Below are 21,231 nucleotides of genomic sequence, written 5' to 3'. Positions count from 1 at the left end.
CTTTTGGACAATATTTGACTTGAATCTGCTGCTTAGGGCTAAGATACTTTTAAGACACTGACTGACCTGCCTCCATAGTATCGAAAAATGCCTCGTCATTCAATACCAAATTGCAATACCATCAGCGTCACAAGAGGCATTCATTCACACTCTACGTCACGCACAGAGACGGGGCTCACGTGTGCGTGTGTGCGTGTGCGTGTGTGCGTGTGTGTGTGTGTTGTATTTTAGGAGGCTTGACTACAGTGTCTGTCACATAGTTGTAAAGGAGCTAACAAACTAATTATGTAAAAAATGTAATTTATTTTTGTTGAAATGGATTTTATTCTGTTCAGCGACCAGTATGGAGTTCCAGGTATCCGTATGGAAAGAGTTTGAATGCCACCCAGCCCTACCGCTGGAGGTTTCAGATATTACTGCAGGTTCGTTTCCCCACCTTGATCTTGAGAGACTTCTTCAGCTCTTTGATGACCGTCTCTCTGTCCTCCAGCTTCAAGCCGAGACCTTCGGCGTCGGTGATTTCAGCTCGAAGAGCCGCCCCTCGCAGGTCCACAGGTAGAGGGTTCTGATAGATGAAAAACAGTACAACGTCAAAATGGAAAAATCTCATCCTGCTGTCAAAAACCAAAACCTGCAGCAGCTGGAAAGAAATCATGTCAAGTTGAGTTACCTTGTTTTGAGGCCTCTCAGAGTCATATTCTCCCTCCTGCATGGCGGTGGCCATCTTGTTCATGGTTGCTATGACGATGCCACAGGACTGGCGCAGACTATCGTAAGGGTTGGCACCCTGGGATCCATAAATCTGAAAATGATGGTATGCTTGTCAATAACCAGAGCAGTCAGATCATTAGTGTTGGTCTCATATGTCACTGTGTTACATTTCATTTTGTTGTTCCTGTTGGCCTTATTTCTAAGTTTATCTCCTTTTAGTTGTTTGCTACACGTAACTACCGCTCATTTGTTTGTAAGATGACTTTTTATCCAAACTGTTACCACCACCACATTATGTGGTCTTGTTTGGCAAGTAAATACCAGTTAGTTTAAACTGATACACTCCACTCTGCTGTCCATCTCAAAGAGCTTTTCAACACATCAGTTCCTCAGCAGGAGCAGTATTTGCTTTAACTTTAGACTATTATTGAATTGTGATAATAGTAATTACACTATGATAATCTGAGAATAATGTCAGCCACGACTCTACAATCCTTAAAACAAAACAAATAATAAACCCTATATGTCCTGCCACAATTTATTGTAGGCCTGAAAAGAAACTGTAATTGTTTGTTTCAGAGGCATTAAATTAATGAGTTTATTTATTTATTTATTTAAGGCAACTATAGTGATAATGGGAGATTGATCTATAAACAAGAATGATATATCTTCTAAGATCAAACTAATCAATGCATAGACTTTAGGCAACATTCTGTACAACTGATCCCAAATCAGCAGCCAGGAAAAACTTCTCAACAGCAGAGTCCAACAACGGCCCTGCTTTTCAGTTTTGGATTTATCTTTGTTTTTGTTTTTTTAACTATTTCCACTACAGATAAAGTGAAGTATTATTCTGTGTACCTGCTCTCCTGCCTTGAACGCCACATCCTCCAGTTTGACGGCCGACAGCCCCTCCTGTTCCCCAAGAGGAGACATCATCTGAGCTCCAGCTGCTGCCACCTCCTGCAGCACGGCCACCACCCAGGTCAGGTGTTTCCTACAGTCGGAGAGGGTGTCGCACACCTGCACCACAAAGGTCAACGTGACTTCACTTATGACAAGTTTTATATTTCTCTATATTCTACTTTTTTCCTAGTAAATAATCTAGACTTCTAAATTTGTAATCTTCATTTCTGCAATAATAAAATAAACTAAAGCTCAATCCCACCCTGGATACAAACTGTTTGAACCCCTCCTATCTGGCAGGTTGTGGACCATCAGGACTAAACCCCCTGTAGTCAGCCCTCTGTAGTCAGCCCTCTGTCACTGTCACTCAAACTTTCTAACTCCTTTCTGAAATGATACAGTAATGCTTTGACGTAAAAAAAAAAAAAAAAAAGGTTACCTGTTGTCCAAAGTCGAGTGCTGCTGGGATGCCCGGCGCGTCGGTTCCGGGCATCCTGCGGCGGATCTTCTTGCAGAACTGTCTGATGTCGCTGCAGGACGTCTCCAGGTCCTTCAGCAGCACGGCGAGGTCGGCCTTCTCCTGGCCCGCATGCAGGAACGCCCGCAGACGACCCACCTCCACCGCCATACAGTCCAAGGCACTCTGGGTAAACTGCACGTGGAAACACAACCGGTAGGATGCTCAACTGGTGGAGAGGTCTCCATTCAAGCAGCTATAGACACACAGCATTCATGTTCAGAGCTGAATTAACACACAATGGTTGGAATCAAAAGAAAAAGCAACATTTACGTTCATTATCTACAGGTAAGACAGGTGATGTAAACAGACAGATGAAGTATTTTTTTCCCCCCACAGCCTGTTGGAAATGTTGGTACTCACTCTGATGTGATCAGCCAGCTGCATGGTGCAGTCCTCGTTCTGATCGGCCAGGTGGATGCTGTACAGGTGCTGAGATACAAGTAGAAATTCACATACAGTGTTATATGTTTGTTTCTGTCCACAGTTCCTGTGTTTGATACGGGCTGAATAACATCTTTTCAACATTGCCACTGTAATGTACTTAGGTGCAATTGTATTTACATGACATAAACCAAGAGAAAACACTTTGTCGCTGTGTAGATTCCTAGCCTGAAAGTGTTATTTTTCTTCTTGGTAAGTGACTTAAAAGGTTCCCTGTGGAGCTTTCTTGTAAACAAACAGAAGTTATGTTTACATTCTGTGTTTCTCATCAGCACTCTGAATTGTGTGTATCCTTAAGGTTAAACATTTTCTTCCTCCATAAAATCCTGAATTGTTTACATGGAGTGTTTACTATCTGACTGTCTTCTTTATGAAAAAAACAAAACAAATACATGGGGACATGGACCTAAATACCATATACTGTACATATTATCCTCTTTTGTGTTGCTACACTGGATATAACTGAAATAAAAATCTATAACTCTGTGTGTGTGTGTGTGTGTGTGTGTGTGTGTGTGTGTGTGTGTGTGTGTGTGTGTGTGTGTGTGTGTGTGTACCTGATAGTATTTAATGGCCTTGGTGAGCGGCTCCACGTTGACTGTCTCGTCCAGCTGGTCTTTGTGCAGCAGGTCGATGAGGAAATCCAGAGAACGCTCATGGACGCTCATCTCCGGGTACAAAGCGCCGATCTTCTTATAGACATCCACGCTGCACTGAGCCAGAGCACTGACACACACACACACACACACACACACACACACACACACACACACACACACATTGACATAGTAGTATTCCTCCACAGCCCCTACAGGCACCGTTCTGTGAAATCAGGAACTACAAATGTTTGATATCTGTTCAAAATCCCTTTTAAATGTAACTTTTTAAAGGTGCCTTCAACATTTCTAAAAATGAATGTGCATTTTCAGTTAATCTCATGCACATGTTCCTTATTCCTTGTTTCTAATGCTTAATTTGAAGTTGTGTGGTAATGAGAAATATATTCAATCCATTTTGTTCTTAATTTAAACTGAAGACAGAAAAAGTATCAAATTAGCTTGTAGAAGCAGCCTAAAATATTAATTACTGAATGTGTTGAATGTAACAAAAATAAGCTGAAGATTAAGTTTCACTCTGCACAAACAGGCTGCACAGAGAGTTCTATCCAAAAAAGAGAAGACTGATGCAATTGAGTTTATAGATTTGGATAAAATGCAACAATGCAAATTAAGCAGAGATAAGTTGAAACGTACTGCTCGTATTTATGCAGCATAGCCTGCAGCAGACTGAGCGAGTAGACCAAACCGCCAGCGAAGCTAAGCTGCTCCCCGACGGCTCCCTTCAGCCCGGCTCGCTCCACGCAGTTCTCATTCAGGTCAAACTTCTCCTGGGCCTGTTTGCTGATCAGCTCGGCCTGCAGACGCACGACAGACAGTTTAACATCATACAGAAATACGATAAATAAAAAAAATACAGAGACAGAGCGCATTCATGTCCCGCCCCCACCGGAGGGGGAAACAACTCTCCGCCCTCCTTTGACTTGTACTGAGTGGAAGGTGCCTCCTCGTCAATTCCGTCTGCTAGCAAACAACAGAAAAGTGTGTAAAAACTGCTGTGGTTAAATTCACTACCAACAGGGTAGTCTCGCATTGCCAGACCTTCCTCCACAGCGCTGTGGAGGAGGGTCTGGCTAGTCCACACGGCTTTCGAGACGAGAGAAAAAAGGGCTCTGGTTGATTGGCATTTCTTTAAACCAATCACAATCGTCTTGGGCGGCGCTAGGTGCCGGACAGAGTCACGGTGCCTCTGCAAAACAGCCTCGGGAAGGAACTTGTTTTGGTGGAACATGCGTAAGTTTTAGTCGTGCAACAGAAAACTCAGATTGGACAGATAGTCTAGCTAGCGGTCTGGATTTACCCTGCAGAGATCTGAGGAGCAGTTAACCATAGTCCTCACAAATCCACCAGAGTTTAGCCTCTGGAACACAAAGGAAGAGGAAGGTGACTGACATCCGGCCTAAATGAGGGACATCCGGCGGAATTTCTGACGGCACCTGAACAATCCCAGAAGTGAAACTTCGTCGATATTGACAACCAACAGGGTAAATAACCCATGACTTAACTTTTTATGAGCTGCCAACCCAAAAAACAGAGCTTTTATGAAGACAACAGTGCATACAGACGTGGGGAATCAGCAGGGAGAATGGGAAGACTGTGGGATCCTGACACTAAGATAATGACATGCCCAACGTTATGTTTTCAGCAGCCATTTTGTTAACAAGTCAAATATCCAAATGTCAGTTTTAGGTTAAATATATTATGTCTGTAAATTAAGCTCACACGTGCAACGCTGTTTTCCCCTCCGGTGGGCGTGGCTTTCCGAGTATGACGCAATGCGCTCGGTCTCTATCGATTTGCAGCTCTTTTGAATGGCCCATAACTCCGGTGTCTCAAAGCTCACTTTACCAGCATGGTTAAAACAGTAAACTGTGTGGTGTCTACCTTGCAGATGAGTCTGGGAATGAGCAGCAGCACCAGGATGCAGTCGTGGTCTCCGCCATGACGAAGGAAGGACTCGGGCATGAACGAGGTCAGAAGGGAAACGTGTCTGTTGGCCTGACTCACCTCCATCTTCCTCAGCTCCATCTCAATGGCCTAAACACACACACAGCATAAAACACAACAGAGAGGCTCATCTTTATTACACATCTGACAGTGAACATCAAAAATAATATCCAATTGAATTTGTTGAAACTATGCCCATTTCTTGACCCAGCTAGACTCAATTGGATTCAATAAAGCAAACTCTTGTCACATAACATACATGCATTGGTTGCTACATTATCATACTATTTTACTTTATTCACCATTTGCTGATGTCATTTTTTTTTAATTTATTGTCTATTTACTCATTGAAATTTGTTCTTTTTTTTGTTATTTTCTATCAATTTTTTTATTTTCTATCTAATTTTTTTAAATTATTATTTTTAGTATTTTTTCTACTGAGGCCTTAAAGGGTGGAGTGGGATGGGGAAAGGGATCTATGTTATTGTACTCAGTCTGTCTGCCTTGTTTTGTAATGTGAAAATCTACAAATAAAGTAATAAAAAAATAATAATATCCAGATCCTGAGTTAAAAATCGAGCTAAAGTGCAAAATTAAAACTTTTACAGTTTAATTTTTCCAACCTCTAAACCAACAGCAAACCCACAGAGAGGTGAATCCCATTTAACGTTGCGACAGCCCTGAGAAGTAGCCATTATTCAGCCCAAACAGCTCTTCTAGTCTCTGACCTTGGCGTAGGCTTTGGTCTCCGCAAACTTAATCTTGAAATCAAACATCTCCGCCGGCGGCTGCTGCTGCAACTCTGCTGAGGCTTCCTGCTGGCTCGTCAGCTCTCTGTTCACCTCCTGCAGCAAACGCAAAGGAACAAGAAGCGGGACCCATCGTTAGATACAAACATTTACCACCAAACTCTGCGCTACACGCTAAGTGTGCTACAGCTCTGTACCTGCAGGTGAGCGGTGAGCTCGCGGTATTTCTTGATGGTCTGCTGGTAATCGGCTACGGTCTCCTGCGCAGCTTCAACGTGTTTCTCTGACTCTCGGACTTTCGCGGCTCCCAGATCCAACATCTCCCTCAGCTCCAACTCCGTCTCTCTGGCGTTCTCCTGCAGCTCGTCGTTCATCTCGTTTATAGCTTCCTGGAGGGTGGAGATAACACACAGGGTCAGTCCCTTACTGGAATTATGTGATGACAACTACTGAAATAATACATGAATGCAAATTGCATTTTATTTATTATAGGGACCTGTTTGTGTTGTGTTTTTGTGTGTGAGCTGCCGGATACTCATATTTCCCCGCGGGGATGAATAAGTATCTTCTATTCTAATGATTACCTTTCTTGGGTTTTTTTTAAATAAATTTTGGAAACTCCTTTCTGTATATGTATCATGAAGGTCATTGTTGTGTACGTTGCAGTACAAAGTAGGACAGCCTGCAAATATAAAATATCAATAAAAGTGAAAGTAAAAAAAATATCAATAAACACATTCACTATGTCCAAAATATAAACTACTAAATGTCATTTTAATGGCTCTATCAACATATTGTAGTGCAAGGACAGTTTAACAAAAGTGTCCCCACGCCGAAGAACACAGTGAACCCTCTCCACCTCACACTAACCAACTAAACTAACTGTACACACAACTGTACCTGAAAACAAACAAATGAAAATAACTAACAAGATCAGGAAAAATAACTAACAGACAGTAACAGTCTTTTTTTTTTTTTTTTTTTTTTTTTTTTTTTTTTAATGATCTACTTTTAAAAAACAGGAATTATAGGCGTGGTGTTTTTAGGCAGTTGAGAAAAAGTGCTTTCTGTGGGAGAGAAAGTTCCTTTTGAAGGGACGTGTTTTTTTTATACTTTATACATCTATTACATACACAAATAACGATATAACCAACTAAACAACCAGAAAAATCCAAAAGAGGCAGTTCAAATAGTAACTGAACTATGACTGCAGTCATAACAAGCACCAGAGGCCAGCACATAAATATTAATGACTGTGGCCCATATCGATAATGAAATGAGTCAGCAAGCTGTGGCACTTTTCTCTGACCTCAGTCCTGCAGTATAAATACACAAAGAGATGCAGAGCTGGAAAACCAGTGAGTGGCAAATGCACAAGTCTTTAACTGATTGCGTTAGATTCTTCATAAGAACAAACTGAATCAAATTAACTTAGACTCATATTCAGGGTTCAAAATCAGCACCATCCACCAACCAAATGCTGGTATAATATACAAGGGGCTGGTAGATTTGCTTAACTCACCAGCCAAAAGAACAATAGTAATCTGTGGTAATCTGTGTAATGAGTGGCTGGTAAAATCTCAACATTCACTGGATGAAAAAGTTCATTTTGAACCCTGCTCATATTAGATGAAGTCAAACTAAACTCAGTGAGACTCACCAGGTCAGTGACCGTCTCTCTCATCTCCCTGACTTTCTCCTCCAGGTCCAGGTTCCTCTCTGTCAGCATCTCCACCATCTCCTCCGCCCCCAGAGCTGCATCCACCTGAAACAAAGCACATCATCATTAGGGGTGGGGGGGGAATTTTTTTTAATCTAAAATCGTATGTACCATGATTTTTAAAATATATCGGTTTCTAGCAAAACAGAGCGAAAGCAGAAAATGCAGAAACTCCATGTTATGTTCTTAACAAAGGAAATAAATGTCAGACTGACTGACTGACTGACTGACTTGTGACGTGCATTCTTCTTAGAAAACTATTCGTTTGTAGAAATGTCTTTGTAGAAGTGTATTATTCAACTTTTGTTTTTGTTAAAGAAGGAATACAAATCGAATCGGTGCCCATGTATCGTGAAAGAGTTGAATCTGGACAAAAGGATATCGCCCCAGCCCTAGTCATCATCATCAGAAATGACAGTATTATTTGTCTCTTTGGCATTTCAGGTCACCACGGCAATATTAAAAGTTTACATTACCCTAACTTTCTTAGGAAAGCTTCTAATAAATATCTGGTCAGTAAAGAGGCAGACTGGGGCGGCCTGCAGACTGATGATGTCCCTGCAGCAGCTCAGAAGCTCGGCGCGATGATGAAAACACCGACCTGTTCTTTGAGCTCGTCGATGGTCTTTTCTGCCGCCGTCCTCTCCTCCTGCAGTTTCTCTTTCTGGCTCCTCAGAGCGTCCAGCTCCACGTTCTTCTTCTCCATCTGCCTCTGCAACTTCACATGTTCCTGCTTCTCTGACGACGACAGGTCACGCATCCTGGCACACAGGGAAAACACGGCATCAAGATCTGGATCAAGATGAAGGATCCAATCGGTTTTTCATCAATTGGATTTAAGAACGTGATACTCAAACACTGGAAATCCACATACCCTCCTACACTACTACACTGGAAAAAAGAAATGTGTTATCTCAACTTGGGAAGACAATAGCCATCTGAAAGAACAAATTAACTCAATTTGAAAGTATACTGTATGGGGAGAAGTATTACAAGCAATAAGCATATAAAAAAATTTGGCTTTTATTTTCTGTTTGTTTTCCGTTTGGTTTTCTTGTGTTTGAGGACAGGTGGACAATAATTTACCTAGGACATAATCACGTAGTGGTCCCAATCTAAATCCCTGATCGTGTTGCTGAAGTTTCAGTTGGGAAGCATAAATGCTGGGGGAACTCGATAGAAATGAACTATCTGTGGAGTTATAGATGATGTTGATGATATTTTGAAGCGACTGTCTTATCGGTCAGTGTGTGTGTGTCTGTCTGGTGTGAAAGGTGTCAATGTGTGTATCTGAGTCTATATGCAAATAGGTGTGTTCTGGGACAAGATGGCCATTGGTGGAAGCAGCTACCAGCTACAGCAGGTGATGAAGGCCAGTACATTAAGAGCCAAAATGGCGCCAGAAAGTGTATATTGTACATATTGTTGAATTTCTTTCTCTTCTCTCTTTTAACCTTTCTTATCTGTATTTATTGTCAATTTTAATAAGGCAAAATGACACCAAAATAATTAGTGGCATTCATGACTTTTCTTCAGGGTGAAGAGTGTCAACAGACCGACCTGACCAGTGCTTCCTTCAGTCGGCCATTCTGTTCTTCCAGCTGTTTCACGTGGTAACTGGAGGCAGCACCATCCGAACCTGTGAGAAACCCCCAAAAAACACAACTGAGCTCTACAGTATCCAGCGGTACATAACTCACTTTCTATTTTCTGCAGAGGTTGAAACAGACCAAGAACAACTTTTGATTTGTGTGACTAAACAAACGAGAATTGATGTTGCTGCATGTTTTTGCCAAAAGAGACGATGGCAAGTTTTAATTAAATAGATGGTGCCATTCCTTTGAGTCACTGTTAGCTCCACTTGCTGCAGTTATAATAAAAAAAAATAAAAAACTTTCCAGGTGGAAGGACAAGTAGGAAGCTTCAATAAATCGGCCACCATCATACAGCACTCAGAGGCCACTACAAGTGGCCTAACACCATTTCAACAGTCTAATCACATTGCAGGCCAACATTCATCATTTCTGCTCCAGTGCTACTTGATAGTAACCCAACACGAGAAGAACACATCCACATTTTATGCAACCTTGAAGTTTTAAATTTCAGAATTCCTGCGAGTACAGCTCAGACAGAAACATGATCATTTCATTTTCTTCCCTTCTATACAGAGAATTTTAAGCTTTTTTTTTTTACCAGCTCACACATTTTAAGAATTTCTTGTTTAGGCCTTAATGATAAAAAAAAAAAAGATATGTATTAAAGAAGAACGAAAAGCCTGTGTTGCCTTAATAAAAGTGTTTTTCAGTCACTACCTGCAGCAAGAGGTGACTGACGGAACATGTTGGATAAAAACTCATGTCAGTTTCCACATGAATGTGTTACAGAGGCTTATGGGTTGTTGTTTTTTTTTTTGTTTTTTTTTAAAGATTTGTTTTTGGGCATTTCAGCCTTTAATGGAAAGGACAGCTAGATATGAAAGGGGAGAGAGAGGGGGAAGACATGCAGGAAATCGTCCAGGTTGGACTCAAACCCTGGACCTTCTGCGTCGAGCCATAAGCCTCTATATATGTGCGCCTGCTCCACCAACCGAGCCAACCCGGCCACACTCTTAGTGTAAAGCTGTACCTTTCTCCTCACAGAGACTTATGTTTATAATAAATCTTCTCTTAGCCGTACCTTTCTCCTCAATCTCGTGCTTGAGGATCTCCAGGTCCATGGTGAGCTCGTCCACCTTCTCTTTGAGGGAGTCCACCTCCAGCTGCAGAGACTCGGCTCTCTCCTCGGCCATCTCCTTATCCAGCGTGGCCATCTCGATCGCATCCGCTGTGTCCGACATCTCCTCCATGTAATGCTCCTTGGCCTCCAGGGCTTCTTTTGCCTCCTACACACAGAGTATTATGCATTGTAAATATGTCTATATAGTCTTAATACAGTCTTTACATTTTTTCTCTTTATGCATTTTATGTTGTCACTTTTTTTAATTAACCGCTTAGCATTCCGCCCCCTTTTTAAAGAGGGGTAAGGGTGGGGGCCACAGGATGTTTAGGGGGTGATCGCAGGTAAATCCACCTACCTATTCATCAAACAACCTCTCCATCCCTCCAGCCATCCATCTACCCATCCCTCCACCCATCCCTCTCCCCGTCCATCTACCCATCCCTCTACCCATTAACCATCCCTCTACCCATCCCTCTACCCATTAACCATCCCTCTACCCATTAACCATCCCTCTACCCATTAACCATCCCTCCACCCATTAACCATCCCTCCACCCATCCCTCTACCCATTAACCATCCCTCCACCCATTAACCATCCCTCCACCCATCCCTCTACCCATTAACCATCCCTCTACCCATCCCTCTATCTATTAACCATCCCTCTACCCATTAACCATCCCTCTACCCATTAACCATCCCTCTACCCATTAACCATCCCTCTACCCATTAACCATCCCTCTACCCATCCCTCCACCCATCCCTCTACCCATCCCTCTACCCATTAACCATCCCTCTACCCATCCCTCTACCCATTAACCATCCCTCTACCCATTAACCATCCCTCTACCCATCCCTCCACCCATTAACCATCCCTCCACCCATCCCTCTACCCATTAACCATCCCTCTACCCATTAACCATCCCTCTACCCATTAACCATCCCTCCACCCATCCCTCTACCCATTAACCATCCCTCTACCCATCCCTCTACCCATTAACCATCCCTCTACCCATCCCTCTACCCATTAACCATCCCTCTACCCATTAATCATCCCTCTACACATCCCTCCACCCATTAACCATCCCTCTACCCATCCCTCTACCCATTAACCATCCCTCTACCCATCCATCTACCCATCCCTCCACCCATTAACCATCCCTCTACCCATCCCTCTATCCATTAACCATCCCTCTACCCATCCCTCTACCCATTAACCATCCCTCTACCCATCCATCTACCCATCCCTCTACCCATTAACCATCCCTCTACCCATCAACCATCCCTCTACCCATTAACCATCCCTCCACCCATCCCTCTACCCATTAACCATCCCTCTACCCATCAACCATCCCTCTACCCATCCCTCTACCCATTAACCATCCATCTACTCCATCGGTTGCTTCCTACCCTCTTGGCCTCTTTGAGTTGTTTCTGCAGCTCGGCCTGCTGCTCCTGCATCTTGTTCTTCCACTCCTGCAGCTGCTCCAGCTGGATCTTGTGCTTCTCCAGTTCCTTCAGCTTGGCCTTGTCCTCCGTCCGCTTCATCTTTAGAGTCTCCAGTTTCTCCTCCAGGTCCTTCACCTGAACACGCAGCGCCTCCTCCTCCTGGATGAAGGATTTTATTAGTAATCATACATTTAAAAAAGTAAAAGCACTGTAAAGACATACAAGGAGGCTGCATTACTTGGCGTTTAATTCTTTCAAGTTTCTCCAATCATTTCACTTTCATGATTCTTCAAGCAATGGATCAGGTGTAAAGCTTTCACTGTAAAGTAACAACACTTTCATCTTTTTATGCGTTAGGGAGCTTTTATTTCACTTGCCATGCAGTGACTCCACCTGTGGAGAGGAGAAAATCAGCTCCACACATGCCTCGTCAGGAGGAACACTCAAAGCGTGTGCTTGCTTATACACATTAACAAGCACACACCACTAACAGCAGAACAACTTAATTTAACCCTACAATAAAAACATCCAGCCTGTGAACAAACGGGGACCTCACACACCAATTAAAGACTAGTCACACCTTTGACAGCTTGTTAAAATGTTAGTGAGAGAAAGAAAAAAAAAAAAAACTTCAATATCAAGTGCAAAAAAACATCACATGACTGCACCTGTGTTTCCATAGTGACGTCCTCCTGAGGGGATAAAATACGAATCAGGCGGATTATGTCAACCTTAAAATTAAACACCAGATGGCAGCTGACTTTCAAAATGAAAAAGTGACATCTGTGACATTTAACTGCAAATTAAAGTACAGGTTGCTTCTCTCTATTAACCAGTAATGAAGAGTTCACAGACAGTTAAGCAACTTAACTGGATCAAATCGACTAACATTTGGACATTTTAATTATGCCTAACGGACCATGTGCGCCAGATCTAATCACTAAAATACTGCTTCGTCTCATTTCTGAGAAGCAGCAGACTGAAATTCATCAGCTGATATGCAGACACTTCCTTTTTATCTCAAGTTAATGACATTTTTTTTAAACTGCTGCACAAAACGTGGTGTGTATCAGAGCTCAATCCTGGCCCTTCCATTGGTAGGTTTTAGCATTCAGCAGTGCTTCAAATAAATATGAAGAGGACACCTCACTGTATTTTTAAATCTCCAGATGATTTTTTGTTTAATGCATTCATTTTATGGATGAGTCAAAACGATATACGGGACTTTTTAAAAAGAAATCTTAAGACACGTTATTACCACATTGAGATTGCTTTAGCTAAGGTGCTTTTCCTTTATTTGATAAAGAAGGAACTCAACACTCGACCATATATGGAGAAAAAATGCTAATAGCTGCTAATTAAACTTCACAAAGAGAACATTTTCGAAGATTTAATCATATTTTTCCGAAAAGAAATTTGGAGCCGATTGACCACCCACATTAAATTTGTTTCCAGCTGTGAGCCGCTCCTCTATTTCCTTTGTGCATTGCATCTTGGGAGAACAGTGTGCATCAACAGCACACTTAAAAATAACTTAGTATCCATACTGTCTGTTTTGAGTAGACTTTCTAGTGTGATCACACCACATCTTTAAAATAAGAAATAATGATTTTAATTATCATCAACCCTGTAGTAGACTCTTGACCAGGATTTACCTTCTTATACCCAGTGCATGCTGGGATATATTCCAGCCACCTGTGACCACAAAGAGGATAAGCTGTGTGGAAAAGGAATGGATGGATTATATAACAATGGTTCTACATTATGAATTATAATCAAATTATAACCAAATATTCATCACTTTTATCAGACTGCACGTTTTTCAGGTTATGTATTTTTTATGTTGTCTTATGTATTTTAAAACACCAGTTAAAGCCTCTGGCTCATTTCAGACTTTTTGTTTTTTGACACCAATACAAACTGACAGCTCAAAAAGTGTCAAAAAACCTGTTTATTAAGAGGAGCTGTAGCACAGAAAATGTCACATCTGATTTAACTCCCACACTTCTGCTCTGATGGCTTATGCACTAAGACGTCTTTGGTCTTGTTGGCACGAGACGCCAGTGTTACAAAACAACAGTGTCATGTGCCTGCCTTCTTAATCCTATTTACAGACATGTAATTATTGTTTTTTTATAGAACAAAATGTTTCCTCATAGCTGGCATTAGTTACCTGCTTCCTAAATGCCTATCAATACAATAATAAAATGTAAGCAAGTATGACAAAGAATCAAGTACTTTCCCAGTGTTTGGTGGATGCCCCTTGTTCTACGTTCATTGGCAAGCTGCCTTTTCCTGTTACTACTGGAGCCTGACCGATATATATCTGCATCGGCATTTATAATGGCTGATAAATGAATATTTAAAAAATGAAATAAAAACGGACGAAACCCCCTTCAACCATGTTCTGAGTGTTGGCGTTGCATCGTTGCTCCACCAGAGGACGCTCTACAACGTCCCTGTTGGCAACACTCGGATTTCTTTTTTTTGTGTTTTTGTTCAAAGGACTTTAAGTTTCATGTCCTAAGATTGTATTTTTATACATTTTATTCATCAAAACTTTAATATATTTTGATGTTCCTCTGTTCTGTTGTGACAATAAAACAAACAAGTTTATTTTCAAACTGCATTATCATATTATTTTAGTGAGGACTCATAAATAACTACAAATAACTAATGTTAGGGAAATCTGTTTATGTTTTGTTACGCGCTTCTGGATTTATTTTACAAATATATATCGGCCAATATATCGGAATATCGGCTTTTTAAATCACCAAATATTTGTATCGATATTGGCCTTAAAGATCCTTTAATCGGTCGGGCTCTAGTTACTACTACTACTACTACTACTACAACTACTACTACTACTACTACTACTACTACTACTACTACGTAATGTTTTAAAGCTGATATAACGGACCTTGGTGGGGACGGGTGCCGGAGGGTTTCCAGGGGAGTGGAGGGTAGGGATGACCGGAGCCGCCAGAGGGGTCTGGGCCGGAGTGCTGGGCTCGCTGCTGCTCATCTCCCCTGTAGAGGCCGAGGCTGAGCCGGACGCAGCCCCCTTTCCACCTGCAGGTCGGCTGGGCTGCTGGATAAACCAAGGGGAGGAAATAAGGAGGACAAAACATAACTAAGTGTTTACTGAAAAGATCCCACTGGGTACACATAGCTGTCCGATGAGGTTTTAGTGGCCATAATGGAGGTCCCTGATTGTAACCATGTGTGTTTTGATTCCTCCACAACTACAATTTGAGTTGCCTCAACAATTTAACAATTTAATTTCTGGCTGCCTCAAGTCAGACTTCCCTTTTATTATTTTATTTTTGCATCATATTTTTTGTTTTACTGTTTTACGGACTATGTAACTTGCAAACATGGCAGGACATGCTAAGAAACCTGGATCCAGATAGGATGTTTACACGTGCATAACCATTAAACTATTGTCCATGTAAACAGACTCATTATAAAAACACTTGTTTTGCATTTCCTAACCTTATATCAAACTAGCATTAATAAAAGTTAGCATGATTGTGTTTAAGTCGTTACCTCTCAAACTGCAACTAGTAAACTTTAATAAGGAGAGCTCACAGATTTACTAATTTACACTACCAAACTATATCATTTATATATATAAATTAGCAAACTGACCTATACCCACATCACAACCATTAGTTTTAGGTATGTCTAATTTTCTTGTCATGTTGAGAAATTATTCCCTTTTTGTTGTATTTGCCAACATATTTCAATAGACCTCCATGATGGCCCCAGAACTGATTTAGGAGACAAATACAAAATTGCAACAGAAAAATGCTCAAAATTTAAAATACATAAAACCAAAATGAGAAAGCAAACAAAGCCATTAATATACTGAAACAACTGCTCTGGAACAAATTAAAACAACAACAACAAAAAAAGGACAAAACTGAACAAAAGCAACAGTAACTACACCTGCTACAGCAGAGAGAAGAAAACCAAACACATGAATACTTGGTGGAGACAGGAAACAGCATTTGTGCTGTAAATATAGATGTGAAGAAGTCAAAATGGACGCAATGTGCTAGTCTATGTTGTAGTAATTAGCTATAAAATAATGAAAATTAAATGGAGAATGAACCATGTCTGGTGATGTATTGTCCCTACTGTCTTGGCCACACACAGACACAGACACACACAGACACACAGACACACAGACACACACACACACACACACACACACACACACACACACACAAAATGGGAAGCCCTGCAGACTTTGGGGACTGGGCTCACCTTTGGCCTTCTGGCCGTAGTCTGAGGAGAAGAGGGAGGAGATGAAGAGGAGTAGAGGAAGTGGGAAAAGGTCAAAGGGCAGGAGAGGAGGATAGAAGGAGAGGAGGGAAGGGAAGGAAACAAACAGCCAGGGTTAGTGATTCAAGGCAACGTTCATATTAAACTGGAAAATCACAGACAAAATGGTTGCATGGACAATAAAAACCTCGGAAAAGTACCACAACGACTCCATTATCACGTAACATCCCCTACAGATCTCTACTCCGTTGTTTTCCTTCTCATCTCTCTTGTCCTAGCTGGTCTCTAGGGCCTCATCTCTTCAACCCACGTGACCGAAAACCCTCGGTAACAACATGGACACTGTGACTGGTACAGCCGCTGTGACCTAAATGACTGCATTGTGTCTCGGGGGACGCAGCAGATGAGGTTCATCCGAGCCCAATTCTGTTGTACTGCAGTTGCTGGGATAATAGCTTGTTATCCTGCTACATTGCGTGTTTCAGACATGCTACACAGAGAAATATCCACACTTCGTTCTTTTCTATGTTACATTGCCAAACACCTGGGTTACATTGCCAACACTTACACTGTAACTCTATGTTTGGTTGAGTTAACTCATATATAAAGGTGATATGGTTTCTAGATCAACCTTAAGGCTCATCAAATCTTTCCAAATTAAAATTATATTAACTTCAACATGTCATGTGTGTAAGGCTGGAGAATAATTCCACGGTATAATCTCTCATGTCTCCATGTAATTATTTTATCAAGAAAATCTGAAATAAATTATAGCACTACGTAAAGATTTGTTTTAAGTTTGATGAAATGTGATGGAAATTAATTTCAATTTGTGTTTTCATTCCTGACCTTGACAGAACAATCTCACCAATGAAATGTCAACAAGGAGCAAATAAATCCCAGTTGCCCAACTCACCCGAGTCCAAAGTAACTTCTTAAAATGTCCAACAACCCCAAATCCGAAGATATTCAATTTACTCTGATATGAAACTGAGAAAAAGCCTCACATTTGGGAAGCTGAAACCTTCACGGCATTTTTTCTTGAAAAACATTGCCATGAATTTGAACTGTAGGTGTTCAAATTATCACTATTTTTGTATAGTTATCGATACATTTTGAAAATACTTTCTTACTTTATATTGTCCTAATTATTTCCTAGAAAGTTTCCTGGACAGCATTACAGTAATTTGGTACTATTGATGGGAAAACTGATGCAAAGGGCTGAAAGTCTTCCATTCAAACCAATGTAAATACTTATTCATCATTGATTTATTATTGGAAACTTTCTTCTTCATATATGTTAAATGGTTTGCTTTCTTCCAGACAATTTGCACATTTTTACAGGTTTAGCTTTGCAGTTTATTGGAATTATTCATTGAAAGTGACTGTCTCCGTTTTAATTAGTTCCAAATCACATTTTTCTTCCAGGAAATGTAGAAGGAAATTGTGAGGAATTTATGGACCTCTAAAATGATTTTTGGATTATTCTTTAGCAAACATAGCCATACAAGCTTTGAAAGAATATTTAGGGAAGTAAATGTACTTTCATATTGAGGGGATTCTTATAAATTTTTTCCACACAGGTCTTTACTATATGGTGATCAAACTAACACAATGTAACCCAGGTCTGTGCAGACACTTCTATCCTTTCTACTACATCCATACAGAATGATCGGTCCTACACTCTCATCTATCTTTCACTTTACCTCCTCCTTTCCTTTTGCAAACTGAATCTCTCTCTCTTTTTGCTTCAGCTTTGGCACGGGCATTGCTTTGGCTAGTTATCGTTCTTTATTGGATTAGAGCCGGACCATTCAGCAGAAATTAGCCCGAGCTAACAGCTGTACCAAATAAGAGCTGACAGCCCTCTTAAGCCATAGTGGCGTGCTGTAAATACGAGAACAGACTGTACTGAAATCACATCAGCCTGTTTGCTACATCTGCAACCAAGAGTGAAATCATTTGATTCTCCCGCGATAGACAAAAAAAAAAATTATTGACTTCGTAAAAACACTGTGGAAGGCTTCTGCGTGATGAGGCCAAATAAAAGAGAGAAGCTTGTGCTGCACAGACAGAGATATAACTGAAGTCGACTGAAATAATAAAAAAAGCTTTTGCACACACATTTATAGGTATGAAATAATTCTGCAAAAATCAGCGCTGAGGGGAAATTCTTTTAAGAGCACAAGCAAGCTGCAGGTACACTTGGACTTCCACATTGGGCATATAGAATATCAGTTGAGGAAAAGAAAAAGGGGCAATTCCAACCAAAACAAAATGAGGAACTCAAACTTCCAAGCATGACCTTTACAGCAGTCTGCCAACAGAACAAATGGATGGTGACAACAACAACATCCCAACAGATAAGGATCATAGGGAGTTCTGTACCTTCCGGGGTGCAGGAGTCTGTCTCATCATATTTGCAAGAGAAGGAGACACACACAGACACAGTCACCGAGAAATACACACACACACAGGAAGGGGATAAAACAGGTTGAGATGCTCGATCGACCAACACAGACAGACAGACAGACAGGCAGCTGAAGTGGAACCGACAAACGGACGGGCAGCCACTCAGGCCAGGAAGCTGCAGTGGTGCAAATGGGCGCAGCGAGTTTTTCCCAGGCTCCCCCTTCCTCCCTCTGTCCTCCTGCTATCGTCCTCCGTTATGTCCTCCGTCTCAGCTTCTTTCATAATCCGTTTGCCGGAGCCCTCAGTCGCTGCCTCACTTTGCCTTCTGCTGCGATTAGGACTCGGACATCTTGCTCCCGAGAGCCTCTGACTTGCTACTGTTAACAGGAGACGCCTCGCCTCCCCTAACCTTCCTTTACTCCCCCCTCCGGTCTCATTTCCCCCCCTTTCTCGCTCTGCTTATTGTGATTTGTCCGTTCAGCCAATGCCCTGCTCATGCATTACATCACTGTGCAGCTTCCTCCCTCCCTCCCTCCCTCCCTATCTCCTTCCCTCTCTCCCTTCCTATGCTTTTTGCTCCTCCACCCACTCACCACCACAGACAGACAGACAGGGAGGGATGGAGGGATGGGTGAGATGGTGTGTGACTGGGGACAGACAGAGGAGAGGACGTGAGACGGAGAAGGGCGTTTACAGGCCTGTAAACGGAGGTGAGAGAGGAAAATGAGCAGCAACACTGATGCAAGCCTCTCTTGTCTCCTAGCAACACTTGCCGAGCACTCTTATGGGTTCATTCAAATGAGGCTGACAAAAACAATAAAGACCCCTGGTCTTTAGTACAAATTAAAAAGATTTAAGCGGTTTAAGGTGTGCCCTTTTGACATTTTTTTATTTATTTTTTATTTTAAAGGGGACACCGTATGCTTATTTTCAGGTTCATACTTGTATTTTGGGTTTCCACTAGATCATGTTTACATTCTTTAATGATAAAAAAAATTGCATTTAGTGCCTGTTTCTTTAAGCTCCCCTCCTGAAAAGCCTGCTCTGATTGACGGGAAAGAAAATATGGCGCACCTTTGCAAAGCTATTTCTCAAGCTGTGGACAGAGATAGTCAGATGGGGGGTGATATATTCTAATGAGCCTGCATGTGACATAGGAAGCCAAGCCAAATCTGAAGGTGTTGTTGAATTCCATGTTTTCTTATGTAATCAGCCTACAGAAATCTGACCGGATTTTATTATTTTACAGTTTGTGGGGTTACTAGGCACTCCAGATGTCCAAATGTACTTTGTTCCTTGAAATTCCAATAAAAGTACTTTTTCCACCACAGTCCATTTTTGTTCAGTCATATTTGTTCTATACTTGCATTGACATGCGTTGACAATTTGTTTGTACGCTGCTTATCCATCTCTAAAAAGTTATTCAGTTCACACTCTATGCTTCAGAACACACTTTTTTTTATCCTGGTCTGTTAAGTCCACCTTCACTCCGCTTCACCTATTTTAATAAACTGGATGCCTGAATCACTGCCAAAAGTCGTATTTTATTCTTGCTACTGCTGCAGTGGCTAGGAGGCTACCGGTGGTCTGTTTTTAGCACTGGAAGCCAACAACCATAGCTAGCTGGATCCACTGGAAACCAAGCAAAGCCTAGCCCGAAACCTGAAGCACCATCTCCGCAGAGGGTCCACTACAACAATGCGTGCTGTGACCTGCGATGACAGCGAGCTGCTCAGAAAGGCTAAATAAAGAGATCTCCGACCTTAAAGAAGACATCTGTATGTGCTGGTTTTACTGTAACGTGTCTGAGTAACATGTAAAGCGCAATATAAATAAAATGTATTATCATTATTACTACTTCAAATAAAAAGGAAAACACAAGGACAATTAATCCCTGCAAAACGGGTTCAAACATCCAGCATTAAAACAGCGAGCATTAAGACTCAAACAAAATGGTAGTCTTTGGCTTTAGATGTTTAGTTTAGTAAAAAAGAGTCTTTAGTGTAAAAAGTGATTTAATAGGACAGATCATTCTTCGAGTCATTTGAGTAGCTTTCGTGATATCTTCCTCGACTCCACTAATCTCCTCTGCACCAACAGCTCAGCAGGACGAGAGGGGGATGTAAGAGGATTTATTCAACGGGGATACTCTGATCAGCTGTGAGCTTTAAACCTGAAATACTTCCACATTGTTGTGGACATGAAAATGGGCAGTTAGTAATTTGAGATGGCTGTGATGAAACTCGATAAGGCTACAGCTAATACAGGCTGTTACTGTGAATAGGGATATGATAGTAAGTATCAAGGAATTGATGATAGAAGACAACATTATTAGGAGAAAGATAGAAGCAGAACTTGAGGGTTCAGGCTGCTGAACCAGAAAGAAAAAACGTTTACGTGTATCCATTACAGAGCAGCGGAGGGAAATCTGTCCTGTTGAAATATTAAACATCTCGCTCTGTAATCTGCTCACTTTCTCTCCAACACACAGACTAAGTGCTCTGAGAGGACATCCACCGCTGAAGTGATGGAGTGAGACAGACAGACAGACAGACAGACAGAGAGGATGATGGGATGGGTGGAGATGTATCAAGTTCCTGCTTTCCCAGCACACACAGGGAGGATCGCTGCCTCTGAGGTCACTGCTCTGCAGCCTCCAGCAGAACAACAAGGGGATAAAATGACTGCCCAGAAAGCCTTTACACAGCATCAGCCAACACGCTCGGCTTGCACTGACTGGGCAAAACTGGGACT

General features: G+C 41.6%; 1 protein-coding gene across 5 annotated transcripts in view; it reads right to left on the bottom strand.

Annotated features, from left to right (window-relative positions):
• Positions 1 to 21,231, bottom strand: part of dctn1b (dynactin 1b) — a 55,503-nt gene that overhangs the window by 6,792 nt on the left and 27,480 nt on the right. For 3 of the 5 annotated variants that reach the window (XM_028565030.1, XM_028565031.1, XM_028565032.1), the window contains 18 exons: positions 16,048 to 16,068; positions 14,696 to 14,866; positions 12,444 to 12,467; positions 11,737 to 11,934; positions 10,288 to 10,492; positions 9,172 to 9,250; positions 8,213 to 8,372; positions 7,552 to 7,656; positions 6,089 to 6,280; positions 5,871 to 5,987; positions 5,080 to 5,232; positions 3,832 to 3,992; positions 3,136 to 3,304; positions 2,498 to 2,566; positions 2,057 to 2,269; positions 1,573 to 1,734; positions 671 to 802; positions 437 to 565 (listed from right to left, as the gene is read on the bottom strand). In XM_028565030.1, the coding sequence (XP_028420831.1) occupies positions 437 to 565; positions 671 to 802; positions 1,573 to 1,734; positions 2,057 to 2,269; positions 2,498 to 2,566; positions 3,136 to 3,304; positions 3,832 to 3,992; positions 5,080 to 5,232; positions 5,871 to 5,987; positions 6,089 to 6,280; positions 7,552 to 7,656; positions 8,213 to 8,372; positions 9,172 to 9,250; positions 10,288 to 10,492; positions 11,737 to 11,934; positions 12,444 to 12,467; positions 14,696 to 14,866; positions 16,048 to 16,068 (2,460 nt within the window). The remainder of the gene's footprint in view (positions 1 to 436; positions 566 to 670; positions 803 to 1,572; positions 1,735 to 2,056; positions 2,270 to 2,497; positions 2,567 to 3,135; positions 3,305 to 3,831; positions 3,993 to 5,079; positions 5,233 to 5,870; positions 5,988 to 6,088; positions 6,281 to 7,551; positions 7,657 to 8,212; positions 8,373 to 9,171; positions 9,251 to 10,287; positions 10,493 to 11,736; positions 11,935 to 12,443; positions 12,468 to 14,695; positions 14,867 to 16,047; positions 16,069 to 21,231) is intronic. The other 2 variants (XM_028565033.1, XM_028565034.1) reach the window with 2 other exon arrangements.

The sequence above is a fragment of the Perca flavescens genome, chromosome 20 (assembly GCF_004354835.1).
Source record: "Perca flavescens isolate YP-PL-M2 chromosome 20, PFLA_1.0, whole genome shotgun sequence".
Taxonomy (NCBI): Eukaryota; Metazoa; Chordata; class Actinopteri; order Perciformes; family Percidae; genus Perca; species Perca flavescens.
Note: the sequence above shows the minus strand (reverse complement) of the source record. Positions and strands in the feature narration are given on the sequence as shown.